This window comes from Triticum urartu, chromosome 6A (genome assembly GCF_056163025.1).
Source record: "Triticum urartu cultivar PI428250 chromosome 6A, HENAU_Tu73, whole genome shotgun sequence".
NCBI classification, from domain to species: domain Eukaryota; kingdom Viridiplantae; phylum Streptophyta; class Magnoliopsida; order Poales; family Poaceae; genus Triticum; species Triticum urartu.
Genome location: NC_141878.1, coordinates 479,969,196 through 479,981,631, shown reverse-complemented (window position 1 = coordinate 479,981,631; position 12,436 = coordinate 479,969,196). Strand labels below are relative to the sequence as shown.

General features: G+C 43.9%; 1 protein-coding gene across 1 annotated transcript; it reads right to left on the bottom strand.

Moving 5' to 3' along the window:
- Nucleotides 1–6,813: 6,813 nt before the first annotated feature.
- On the bottom strand, nt 6,814–10,325 carry LOC125514202 (uncharacterized). The gene is made up of 6 exons (XM_048679488.2): nt 10,122–10,325; nt 9,595–9,734; nt 8,483–8,991; nt 8,211–8,384; nt 7,781–7,919; nt 6,814–7,272 (listed from the first exon to the last, which is right to left on the bottom strand). The coding sequence occupies exons 1-6, from the start codon at nt 10,194–10,196 to the stop codon at nt 7,230–7,232; spliced, it is 1,080 nt and encodes a 359-aa protein (XP_048535445.2). The 5' UTR covers nt 10,197–10,325; the 3' UTR covers nt 6,814–7,229.
- Between the last annotated feature and the right edge of the window lie 2,111 nt (nt 10,326–12,436).

The window sequence follows — 12,436 nt, the reverse complement described above, 5'->3', positions numbered from 1 at the left end:
CCATAGCCCGTTGATATGCCTAGTTGATGTGAGCTATCTCCTTCTTTTGTCTTCTCCACAACCACCTTCTATTCCACCTATAGTGCTATGTCCATGGCTCACGCTCATGTATTGCGTGAAAGTTGAAAAGTTTTGAGAACATCAAAAGTATGAAACAATTGCTTGGCTTGTCATCAGGGTTGTGCATAATTTGAATATTTTGTGTGATGAAGATGGACCATAGCCAGACTATATGATTTTGTAGGGATAACTTTCTTTGGCCTTGTTATTTTGAGAAGACATGATTGCTTTATTAGTATGCTTGAAGTATCATTTATTTTATGTCAGTATTAAACTTTTGTATTGAATCTTGTGGATCTGAACATTCATGCCACAGTAAAGAAAATTACATGGATAAATATGTTAGGTAGCATTCCACATCAAAAATTCGGTTTTTATCATTTACCTACTTGAGGACGAGCAGCAATTAAGCTTGGGGATGCTTGATACGTCTCCAACGTATCTATAATTTTTGATTTTCCATGCTATTATATTATCTATCTTGGATGTTTTATATGTTACTTTATATGATTTTTGGGACTAACCTATTAACCTAGAGCCCAGTGCCAGTTTGTGCTTTTTCGTTGTTTTTGAGTTTCACAGAAAAGGAATATCAAACGGAGTCCAATTGACCTCAAACTTTACGACAATTATTTATGGACCAAAAGAAGCCCACGGAGTACCGGAGATGTACCAGAGGAGTCCTGAGGCCACCACAAGGGTGGGGGCGCGCGGCCCCCCTAGGGCGCGCCCCCCGATCTTGTGGGCCCCTCGTGGACTCTCCTGACTTGTTCTCCATGCCAACACCTCTTATATATCCCCAAACCTCCATAACAGAACCAAGATGGGGAGTTCCGCCACCGCAAGCCTCTGTAGCCACCAAAAACCAATCGGGACCCTATTCCGACACCCAGTAGCTATGTTTTTAATCTCTCTCTCTCTCTCGTGTTCTTGATTTGGCACGATCTTGATGTACCGCGAGCTTTGCTATTATAGTTGGATCTTATGATGTTTCTCCCCCTCTACCTTCTTGTAGTGGATTGAGTTTTCTCTTTGAAGTTATCTTATCGATTGAGTCTTTAAGGACTTGAGAACACTTGATGTATGTCTTGCATGTTCTTATCTGTGGTGATAATGGGATATTCACGTGATCTACTTGATGTATGTTTTGGTGATCAACTTGCGGGTTCTGTGACCTTGTGAACTTATGCATAAGGGTTGGCACACGTTTTCGTCTTGACTCTCCGGTAGAAACTTTGGGGCACTCTTTGAAGTTCTTTGTGTTGGTTTGAATAGATGAATCTGAGATTGTGTGATGCATATCGTATAATCAAACCCGCGGATACTTGTGGTGACATTGGAGTATCTAGGTAACATTAGGGTTTTGGTTGATGTGTGTCATAAGGTGTCATTTTAGTATGAACTCTAGGGTTGTTTGTGACACTTATAGGAATAGCCCAATAGATCGATCAGAAAGAATAACTTTGAGGTGGTTTCATACCCTACAATAATCTCTTCGTTTGCTCTCCGCTATTAGTGACTTTGGAGTGACTCTTCGTTGCATGTTGAGGGATTATTATATGATCTAATTATGTTATCATTGTTGAGAGAACTTGTACTAGTGAAGGTATGAACCCTAGGCCTTGTTTCGAAGCATTGCAATACCGTATTCGCTCACTTTTATCACTTGCTACCTTGCTGTTTTTATATTTTCAGATTACAAAAACCTATATCTACCATCCATATTGCACTTGTATCACCATCTCTTCGTCGAACCGGTGCACCTATACAATTTACCATTGTATTGGGTGTGTTGGGGACACAAGAGACTCTTTGTTATTTGGTTGCAGGGTTATTTGAGAGAGACCATCTTCATCCTACATCTCCCACGGATTGATAAACCTTAGGTCATCCACTTGAGGGAAATTTGCTGCTGTCCTACAAAACTCTGCACTTGGAGGCCCAACAATGTCTACAAGGATAAAGTTGCATAGTAGACATCAATGCTTATATTCAGATCATTGCCTTAGATATCGTCATAATTTTGCGCTTTTCTAGCAATTTCTCAACAGTAATTTGTTTACCCATCTTATGTGTTCTTTCAAGAGAGAAGCCTCTAGTGAAAACTATGGCCCCCAGGTCTATCTTTTATCATATTATTTCCAGATCTATAAATCCAAAAACCCAAAAATACATTGCTGCAATTTATTTACCTTTACTTTATTTTGCACTTTTATTTATTTTTTATACCCATGTTTATCAAATCTCATCCTTGCAAGTAACCGTGAGGGATTGACAACCCCTTTATCGCGTTGGGTGCAAGTATTTGTTTGTTTGTGTAGGTGCTATCATTGGAGACTTTTGTGTTCCTCCTACTGGATTGATACCTTGGTTCTTAACTAAGGGAAATACTTATCTCTAATTTGCTGCATCACCCTTTCCTCTTCAAGGGAAAAACCAACGGAAGCTCAAGAAGTAGCAAGTTTCAAACAAAACACTGTTGCGGATTCTACGACGGAAGCAAAATACATCGTGGCTTCAGAAGCTTCAAAGGAGGCAGTTTGGATCAACAAGTTTCTTGAAGAAGTTGGTGTGGTCCCAAGTGCGATGAACCCAATGGCACTCTATTGTGATAATAGTGGTGTCATTGCTCAAGCAAAGGAACCAAGATCCTACATGAAGACCAGACATATCAAGCACAAGTATCACATTATCCAACAGTATGTCGAGAAGGGTTTTGTGAAGGTCCTCAAGGTTCACACGAATTTTAATGTGTCAGACCCGATAATAAAGGCTCTACCACAAGCAAAGCATGAGCAACACCGGATAGCCATAGGTGTTAAAGAGACTATGTAAACTAGATTATTGGCTCTAGTGCAAGTGGGAGACTGTTGGAATATGCCCTAGATGTAATAATATTGTATTATTTTATTTCCATTATTCATAATTAAGAGTTTATATTTCATGCTATAACTGCTATGATCCTGGAATATGTTATTCGGTGGAAAACTCATATGCACGTGTGAAATGATAAATGGTAAACAACAAGTTCCTAGTCTCACCTCTAAGACTGGCTCAAGTGTTGTTGGTGATCACGTTTTCTGAATCTTAGGATATCGTTAAGTGTAACGATAGTGCTAAAACAACATTGATGGTATGGCGTTAGAAGAATGATCATATTGAATTGACCCAAACTTGTCTATCATACTTTGGGGTTATATCGTTTGAAATCATTTGTTATAACACAGAGTGTTAGCATGTGTTTTAGTCCCTCGGACCATGAGAGTGTCACTTCCTACCAGACGGTGGACTTTGGGGTTTCTCAAATGTCATCTGTAACATGGTGATCATAATGACAACTTTCAGGCTCGCCGGAAAGTTTGACAAGTGACCGGATAGCTCGAGAGTGGGATTTGCTCCTTCGACGATGGAGAGATATTCTTAGGTCCCTCTCGGTGTGACACATCCATCATCTTCTGGCCATACACAGGTGACTACATCACGGGGATGTCAGAACACGCCAACGAGAAACAAGAACAAAACTGGTAAAGGGAACAACAGTATAGTGAGCATGGTGATGACTCGGAATGATACCGATGCACACCGAGTTTTGTAAAGTATCGTGAAGCAAAGGGAACATCACATGATAACCAAAGGTTCACTCGAATATCATGCGTGTAATCATAGGGACCGATATGGATGTCCACGGTTCCGCTATCGGTCATTGAACGAACGGGTTTTGTTCATGTCTAAGATTTACCGAACCTACGGGGGCACAAGCTTAAGCTAATCACGATCTGCTGAGTATTAGTGGGACAGGAGTAATGAGAATATATTTGTGGAATTGTTTCATTAATGTCGGGAATAGCTCCTAGAGGTTCCGGAAACGTTTTGGGGTCACCTGAAGGGTTTCGGTGAATATTGGGTAATACAGGGTATTATCGATTAATATATGTAGGTGGAAAATGTTTTCAGGAATGTTAAATTATATATAATGGTCTAAAAATGTTTGGAACAAATATATATTTAATTTAATATCAGTGGGCCTAATAAGGCCAATAGGTGGAGAAGGAATTGGGCCACAAGGGCCCAATAGGGGAGGCGCCCCCCTTTCCCCTGTGGGGAGGCCGAATCCTAGTGGGGGAAGGACTCCTCCTTCCCCCCTTGGTAGGTGCAAGGGGAGGGGATTCCTTTCCCCCTTTGTGACCCCCCTCCTTTCCCCTAAACCTGTATATACTAGAGGATTTCCACCCTATGCAACACAAGTTTTGGAGCCTCCTCTAGTTGATCAAGTTCTACTTCTAGTTGGTCCTAGTTGACTAATTAGAGCTAGCCTTAGCCACCTCTAATCCTCATAATTAGAAGCCCCATGTGGTTCTAATCTCCTCCCTCTAATTCTTCAGCGACGATTAGCTCTGGACGGCGAAGCGCTGCCGGATCGTGAAGACCATACGCTTGCAACCAAGTAGAGAGGCTGTGCTTTCGGTCTTCCCTTCGAGGGCGGTTCGCGGGATCGTCATCGATGTTCGAGGGACTCCAAGTTCGATCTGCACTGACTCGTCTACTTCCCCTGCACTCCAGAGTCAGTAACGATCGTTGATCCAAACCCGATATGCATCTTCATATTGTTCCTGGGTGTTCGTAGGGTGATTTTTTTGTCTTCTACTACGTTTTCCAACAGCTAGTGGCGGCGACGCCCATGGGTGTCGTTCCCCTCATTGGAGGTGTCGTTGTGGTGTGTCGGTATCTTGATCTCACTCACTTGGTTTGTTGTCTCGGGGCGAAATCATAGGTTTGGATGTGGATTGGCAATGACAGTGTACACGGCTTCGTTCCTTTGTCGGGAGCATCATTTTGTAGACACTTCTTGGAGGTTCTATGTTGCGTTTCTTTGGTGCTCGTCAATGTACTGGATTGTGCTAAAGGGCGCTATGTACGCCGTCGTAGGTGAGTCCAAGACAATGAATTTCTCAGGGTTGTGTAAGTCCCGCTACACACCTTCCAACTCTTTTAGGCACTCAAGGATGGTTGTTGCATCTGCAAGGAGGGGTCTTTGGAGTTGTTGCTCTTCAGAAGTGTCTGTCATTGGTCCAGAAACGACTTTATTGGTTAGTATAGGATAGACTCTTAGAGCATCTATAGCCGGCCGCCCCAACACCCCCTCCCTCCTTATACGTCCGAGCGGACGGCCCGATCACTAACCAGTGAAAAAACCGACCCAACAGGGCTCCTCAAACCGGTCCCAAATGCCCGGGTTGTCCGGCACCCCTCATATCAATCCCAAATCTGAGGCGGATATGGGGAGGCCTGAGCATGTCAGCCACGTCAACCCAACCCACTGTGGCTCGCACCGACTGCACTTCTGCCCCCACAAATATCATAAGACGGACGAGCAAACCCTAGTCAAACCGCAGTCGCTCAACCTCTCCGCTCCTCGACCGTCTCATCATGGCCGACAGAGACTTCTACTCTGACTCCATCCATTGGGAGCTCGCCGCGGAGTCCTCTAGCTCATCGGCGCACGACGAGGAGGAGCTTGCGCTCCGTTGCTCATGGATGGACCGAGGCGGAAGCTCCTCTTCCGCGGCATCGCTGGTGGGCTCGGTGTGCAGCTGTAGCTCCATGGTGCCCCTGGACCGCCCGATGCGGTCCCCACCGTTCCCTGCCAGGTGGCACCCAACACTGCCAGCACCTGCTCCTCTGAGGTGCCGCTGAGTGCTCATGTTGGCTGAAACGCAGCCGGAGTCAGAGGGGCGCACGTATCGGCGCACGAGGAAGCAGGCAGCAAAGGCGACGGTTGCCAGCCGCTCCATGTGTGAATCTTGCAGATCTGCGTCAGAGACGCGTCCCAGGCAAACGACGACGACGACGCCCTCCACGACGCCATCTACCGCTCCTACACATCCACGGAGACCGCCGTCGCCGCAAAATGCGGCGGCGCTCCGCATGGGGCTCGAGGAGTCCTAGCGGCCGGCGATACAACGGGTGACGGCGGCGAAGAGAGCCACACAGCTCGCGGCAGAGCAGAACCGCATGGCGGGCATCATCATCTCGTCCTTTCCACTCCCCTCAGACAACGATGCTCCTGATGCCAACAGTGCATACACCAAGGACAACCGTCGAGACCGCAAGGGGAAGCGTCCGACAAGTGGTAAATCTGATTGCGCCATCTCTTAGTTTTAATTAGTATCTAAGTTAGGTGATGAATTCCGGTAGCATGCCCTTCTGGATCTACTCGGATTGCGTTAAGTTTCTATGTTGTATCTATGTCGGATCGGATTGTGTTTATATGTTCTCAATGCCGAATTGCTATGTTTATATGTTGATCTATGTAGGTACGTCATTTGCATGGGTTTATATGAATTTGTGGTAGGACATATGAGGGATGTGGTTGTGGGGCGTGAGAAATGCGGTTTGCCCGGTCACCTCCTACGGAAGCACCCACGGCCATATAGGGGCCCAAAATTAGATGACCATAGATGCTCTTACGCGCGTTGTTGTTTTATGTGCGTTCGAGTTGGGGGTGGGTTTGCTTCTCACCGGGATATACATAATTCTATATTTTTCTCCCGTGCCTCGTGGGGTGGCAGGTCATACAAGAACACAAGTCACGACATTCCAAAGGTGCCGTCCTGCGACCGCCACATTACATGGACAGATCGTCAAAGCCAAAACTTTTCTTGTCGAATTTGGCTGACTTCTGCGGCCAACTGTCAAGATTGGAAGCTGCCAAGTGCAGGCGCTGAGGAAAGCTATGCACATGGCACAAATGGCTACCTGAAGAAAGTAGTTTACACATTACGATTTTCATTACATTGGAGAAGTGGATTCAGCTAATATATATTCATACTGGGTAGTACTGAATTTCACAAATTTGGGCGACACGGTCATGAATACGTCATCTTTACCCACTTGGAACTTAGTTGAATAGACAGGCAACAATTCCTGCCAATCTGAAGGGGTTGAGCCAATCCTTAACTATCCAGACAAGCATTTACTGCAAGTCACAGCAAATTCATAATTCATATGTAAGCATACCCTAATACTTGCTTGAAAAAGTGCTGGCTGGCATAAAACAGTGGTTGCAGAACTCCATCAGCATGTTCAGTTCCATCATAATTTGAGTGCATATTTCAGTTCTTCCCGAAGTGAAAGGGATCCTTGGTGAGCCTCTATATGGCTTTTGGCACTCAATTTTCTCGGGGATTTTTCATCGATTGCTGCATGAGGTACCTGTAGAAAAAAAGACTTGAGATTAATGAGAAAACATGGGGCAAAATGGCATGAGCCACTGCGGAGATGACAACTCAAGTGTACAAGAACTAAAGACAATTGGTTGAGTTGCAGGTGCAAGAAAAACTGTGAAGTACAAGCATGAAAGTTCTTCACTTAATTCAGCTCTTGTTAGTTGGAACCCAATACAATATGTGCTAAGCCAACAGAGCGAGCCACATGTTTCAATGCATTATGGAAGGAGAATAACTAAGTGCTACTTCCTCCGTTTCTAAATATAAGCCTTTTTAGAGATTTCAATGTGGACTACATACGGATGCATATAGACATATTTTAGAGTGTAGATTCACTCATTTTGCTCCGTATGTAGTCCGTATTGAAATCTCTAAAGGGGCTTATATTTAGGAACGGAGGAAGTAAAAGAGAATCACAAAGTAAATGTAGACAACCACAAAGTAAATTGCTGCTTTGCAATCTGAGGACTATGGATTGAGAGGTCAAGGGTTACCTGCCAGTGTAAAACCCTGCTGTATACCATGCATTCAGTACGACAGCAAGATCACTGTCTGCTCCTGTGGTGTCTAAATTCAGGTTCATGCCCAAAGTTGTGTTATTCTCCTTTCCAATTCCACCTTCATTTCCTATGTCTAATCAAGAGAAGAGGTGTCTGGTGAGATAAATTAAATATATATGTGCTATGAAACGTATTAGCATGTTATGATCTCAAGTTGATGAACATTCACGAAATTAAATGTCAGCCTTTACATTGAAGAAACATGCACAAAATGTCCTACCAATCAGATATACAGTTGAAAAGTGGAAATTGGGAGTGCTAGAGGAGAAACTAGCTATTGCATTCTTTTAAGATAGAACTTTAAGATATCCACAGAACAAGCACAGTAGAACTACCAACCATTCATACGAGGGAAAATGCTTACTTGGAAAGGAGGCAGCACTTCCAGATATTGTATTTCTCATGAAATTCATGGCACCTTCAGCAGTCATCATAGCAGCCTTAGCAACTTGATCATCGTCACTAGATACCTTAGTTGGTAGCTGCGTGAAGGCTGCACCAGTAGGATATGTGGTGCTTGCTCCAGGGCAATGATCACCTGCAAATCATGTAGTCCATAGCGATAGGAACAGGGTTAAAAGCTCTGTAATAGGCGAAGAAAACAAGAATATAGGGTTAACCAAACTAGGCACTTACAAGTGAACGATACGCTGCAGCCTCCATTAGGTAGCATACCAGAGGAATCGCCACTTTGTTGCCCAGTTGAACAGCAGGAGATTGAAACCATGGGAGCATTCAAGGAGCAGCATGAGGTTTGAGTGGTTGAAGAGTTTGGGTCTGGTGCTGTGACAATGTAAGCAGGAACTTGCTGCTGTTGGTATGCTGAAGATTGTTCAGGGGTTTGATAATTCCAATAATTTGTCTGATGTAATTGCTCAAGAACTTTCTGGCTTTGCACCTCAAGTTCATAGTACTTCCTGAGTAATTCATTATAGTCCTCTGTCTGCTGGTTTGAGCTATCCTTTCCCTCAGTATTGGTGACATCTGAGAAGCATGTCTTAGATTCAGAGATATTTGTCTCTTTGCCCAGATTTGTTTCTCGAAGAGGAGCTTGCTTATCGGTCTTTCTTTCTTCACAGGGCTGCTGTGGTGTCTCCACTGGACCAATGGGTAAGTTAGTGCAGCTGTCATTTTTCTCTGTTTGCCTTTACAAACAAAGCAATACTTCATCAATTCTAGGACAATAAAACAAGAATTTAAAATTGTGTAAATTATTGACAAATGTGAATGGAAAGGATAAAACAAGTTCAGGTAAAATAAGCAGGTAAGCATTAGGCCATTACACCACTTGATACATTTTAAAGCAAAAGGAAAATTTGAAGTTTGAAGTTCTCACTTAGCTGAAATAGATTCACAGTGAGCATTTCACAGGTTGAACAACAGACTGGAGAATTTAGCAAGGAATCACTAGATATGTAGCCAGAAATAGTACCAGTAAAACTCCAGCGACAGGTTCAACCAGCATTAGTACTAGCTTAAATCGTTAATTCTAACCACACATGTAGAACTGGTTGACGGTTCCATAACATGAATCCCACACTTAAACTCTTCCCACTAATAAAAGTCAAGTTCTAAACGAAACATTCAGAGAAAGACAGTTAGACAGAGGAACATAGCACCGTCCTTTCTAGTTTCCATAAACAAGCTGAGTAACTTATAGAATTGCTATCTTTGCATAGGATAACCACTGTCATACCAGTAAAACAGGACAAGATATTATCTGAAGCCACAAGCATCAGTCTACTTACTCATCTGCCACTTCAGTAGAGACAGGTTCTTCTGCAACAGCAGCGGCAGCGTACGCGGCAGCGGAATCGGCAGCGGCAGCTACATCTTCTGACTCTTGTTTCTCGGATGGAGCACCTTGGTTGTTCTTGCCATGCATTGCCTACAAGCCACCACAATGAATTAGCACAATGCAAACGAGCAGTCCAACTATTCGCATAAATGTGGGAGAACCCCTGCGTTCTTCCACATAACAAGTAAAGGGGGAAACTTAATCGAGCTATTCATCTAACCAGAGAGAAACGCACTGAAAACTAGTAAATCTATCATGTACAGTTATGCTGTACTCATACTACTGCACAGCGGCGAAGAAATTCGACAGAGCAATCCATCCGACCCCAACCCCAGCCACCAAACCAACGCGCGGACCTACTCCAGATGCTCCAGCCCGGACCGCGAATAAGCTCCCTAAACCCTAAACCCTAGCGGCGGCGACGGGGTACCAAATCCGGAAAGGGCCAGAGGATCAAAGGGGGGCGAGGGCGCATACCTTGTAGGTGGCGACGGCGTGGTCGAAGGCGTCCACCAGCGCCGAGTCGTCCCACAGCTCGCCGCCCTTCCCCATCTCCTCTCTCGCCAACTTGTCACGCTCACGGCTTCCTCCTCTGACCTGCTGCGCCTTCCCACGAGCGAAGAGACGAAAAGGAAATGCGCCTCCGCTCCAGTAAAACCCGCCGCCGTCACAAGTCGACGAACCGTCCATTCCGCCTACGAGGCGCAAGTTTTTTTTTCTTTTGAGACAAAAACGAGGCGCAAGTAGAGCCCATCAAGTCCCGTAGCGAAACGGCCCGGTCGAACGGGAGGTCTCTATATTGCGGCGCTCACGCGAAAGCTTCCTCGGCCTGGACCAACAAAGGCTGGTCGCTCGTCAGCTCAACCGTTGACTGCTTTGCCTTTGTAAAAAAATGAAGCTAAAAAATTCAAAAAAAGTATATAAAACTTAAAGTTTGAAAAAGGTACACATATTTGAAAAAAGTTCATTGATTTTATAAAAATGTCATCGCTTTTGAAAAAAAATCATTGATTGGAAAAAAGTTTATCATTTTTGAAAAAAAATCATGAAACTTCAATAAAAATTTATCAAATTAAAAAATGTTCATGGTTTATAAAAAAATCACAAATTTGAAAAAAAATCATCACATTTGAAAAACAACATCGATTTGAAAAGTTCATCAATTTTGATAAGAAAAGGTTCATGCATTTAAAAGAAAGAAAAAGAAAGAAATGAAAAGAAGTAACTAAACACATTCGGGTGTGTTGCCTGGTTGGCTACTGTAGCTAGCACTTGAGACAGAGGTGTGTTCGAGTCGTAGCACTCGCGCGTGCTTTCTTGGTGTTTAAAAGTAGAAGAAAAAATGTAGATGGGCTGGACTGGCGGGGAGGGTGTGCGTCTGTTTGCGAACTATAATATAACATGTGCCTTAAATGCCATATAGGAAATGCCCGGTCGAACTTGTGCCTTAAGGTAGCATGTTACAGATCCACAGGCGGCAAACCAATGCCTGACCGGGTTTGCTAAAAAATTAAACTTAAAACCAAGGCTTGAAGGGAGAATTACATGAAAACGAGCCTGATAACCCACAAGTATAGGAATCGCATCAGTTTTCGAGGGTAGAGTATTCAACCCAAATTTATCGATTCGACACAAGGAGGGCCAAAGAATATTCGCGAGTATTAGCAGTTGAGTTGTCAATTCAACCACACCTAAAAGACTTAATATCTGCAGCAAAGTATTTAGTAGCAAACTAGTATGGAAGTAACGGTAACTGTGGCAAAAGTAACAGTAGCGGTTTTGTAGTGATTGTAATAGCAGTAGCAACGAAAGTAACTTAGCAAAGATCAATATGTGAAAAGCTCATAGGCAATGGATCGGCGATGATAATTGTGTTGGATAATATTCATCATGTAGCAGTCATAACCTAGGGTAACACAGAACTAGCTCCAATTCATCAATATAGTGTAGGCATATATTCCGTATATAGTCATACATGCTTATGAAAAAGAACTTGCATAACATCTTTTGTCCTACCCTCCCGTGGCAGCGGGGTCCTAATGGAAACCAAGGGATATTAAGGCCTCATTTTCATAGAGAACCAGACCAAAGCATTAGCACTTAATGAATACATGAACTCCTCAAACTACGGTAATCACCGGAAAGAATCCCAATTATTGTCACCTTGGGGTATGCCGATCATAACTCGTAATAGGTGTCTAAAATTTGCAAGATAGGATCAAAAACACAAATATATTCACGAAAACATAATAGGTTCAGATCTAAAATCATGGCACCCGGGCCCTAGTGACAAGCATTAAGCATAGCAAAGTCATAGCAACATCAATCTCAAAACATAGTGGGTACTAGGGATCAAACCCTAACAAAACTAACTTGATTACATGATAAATTTCACCTAACCCATCACTGTCCAGCAAGCATACGATGGAATTACTCACGCACGACGGTGAGCATCATGAAATTGGTGATGGAGGAAGGTTGGTGATGATGATGGCGACGAATCCACCTCTCCGGAGCCCCGAACGGACTCCAGATTAGCCCTCCCGATGAAGAACAGGAGGCGGCGGTGGCTACGTATCGTAAAACGTGATGATTCCTTCTCTCTATTTTTTCTCCCAGAATAGATACTTATAGAGGTGGAGTTAGGGTCGGAGGAGGTCCAGGGGGCCCACAAGACTACAGGGCACGCCCCAGGGCTTGTGGCCTCTAGGTGGCCCCCCTCTCGTAACTTCTTACGCCAGTATTTTTTATATATGCCACAAAAATTCTCCGTAAATTTGCAGGTCAATCCG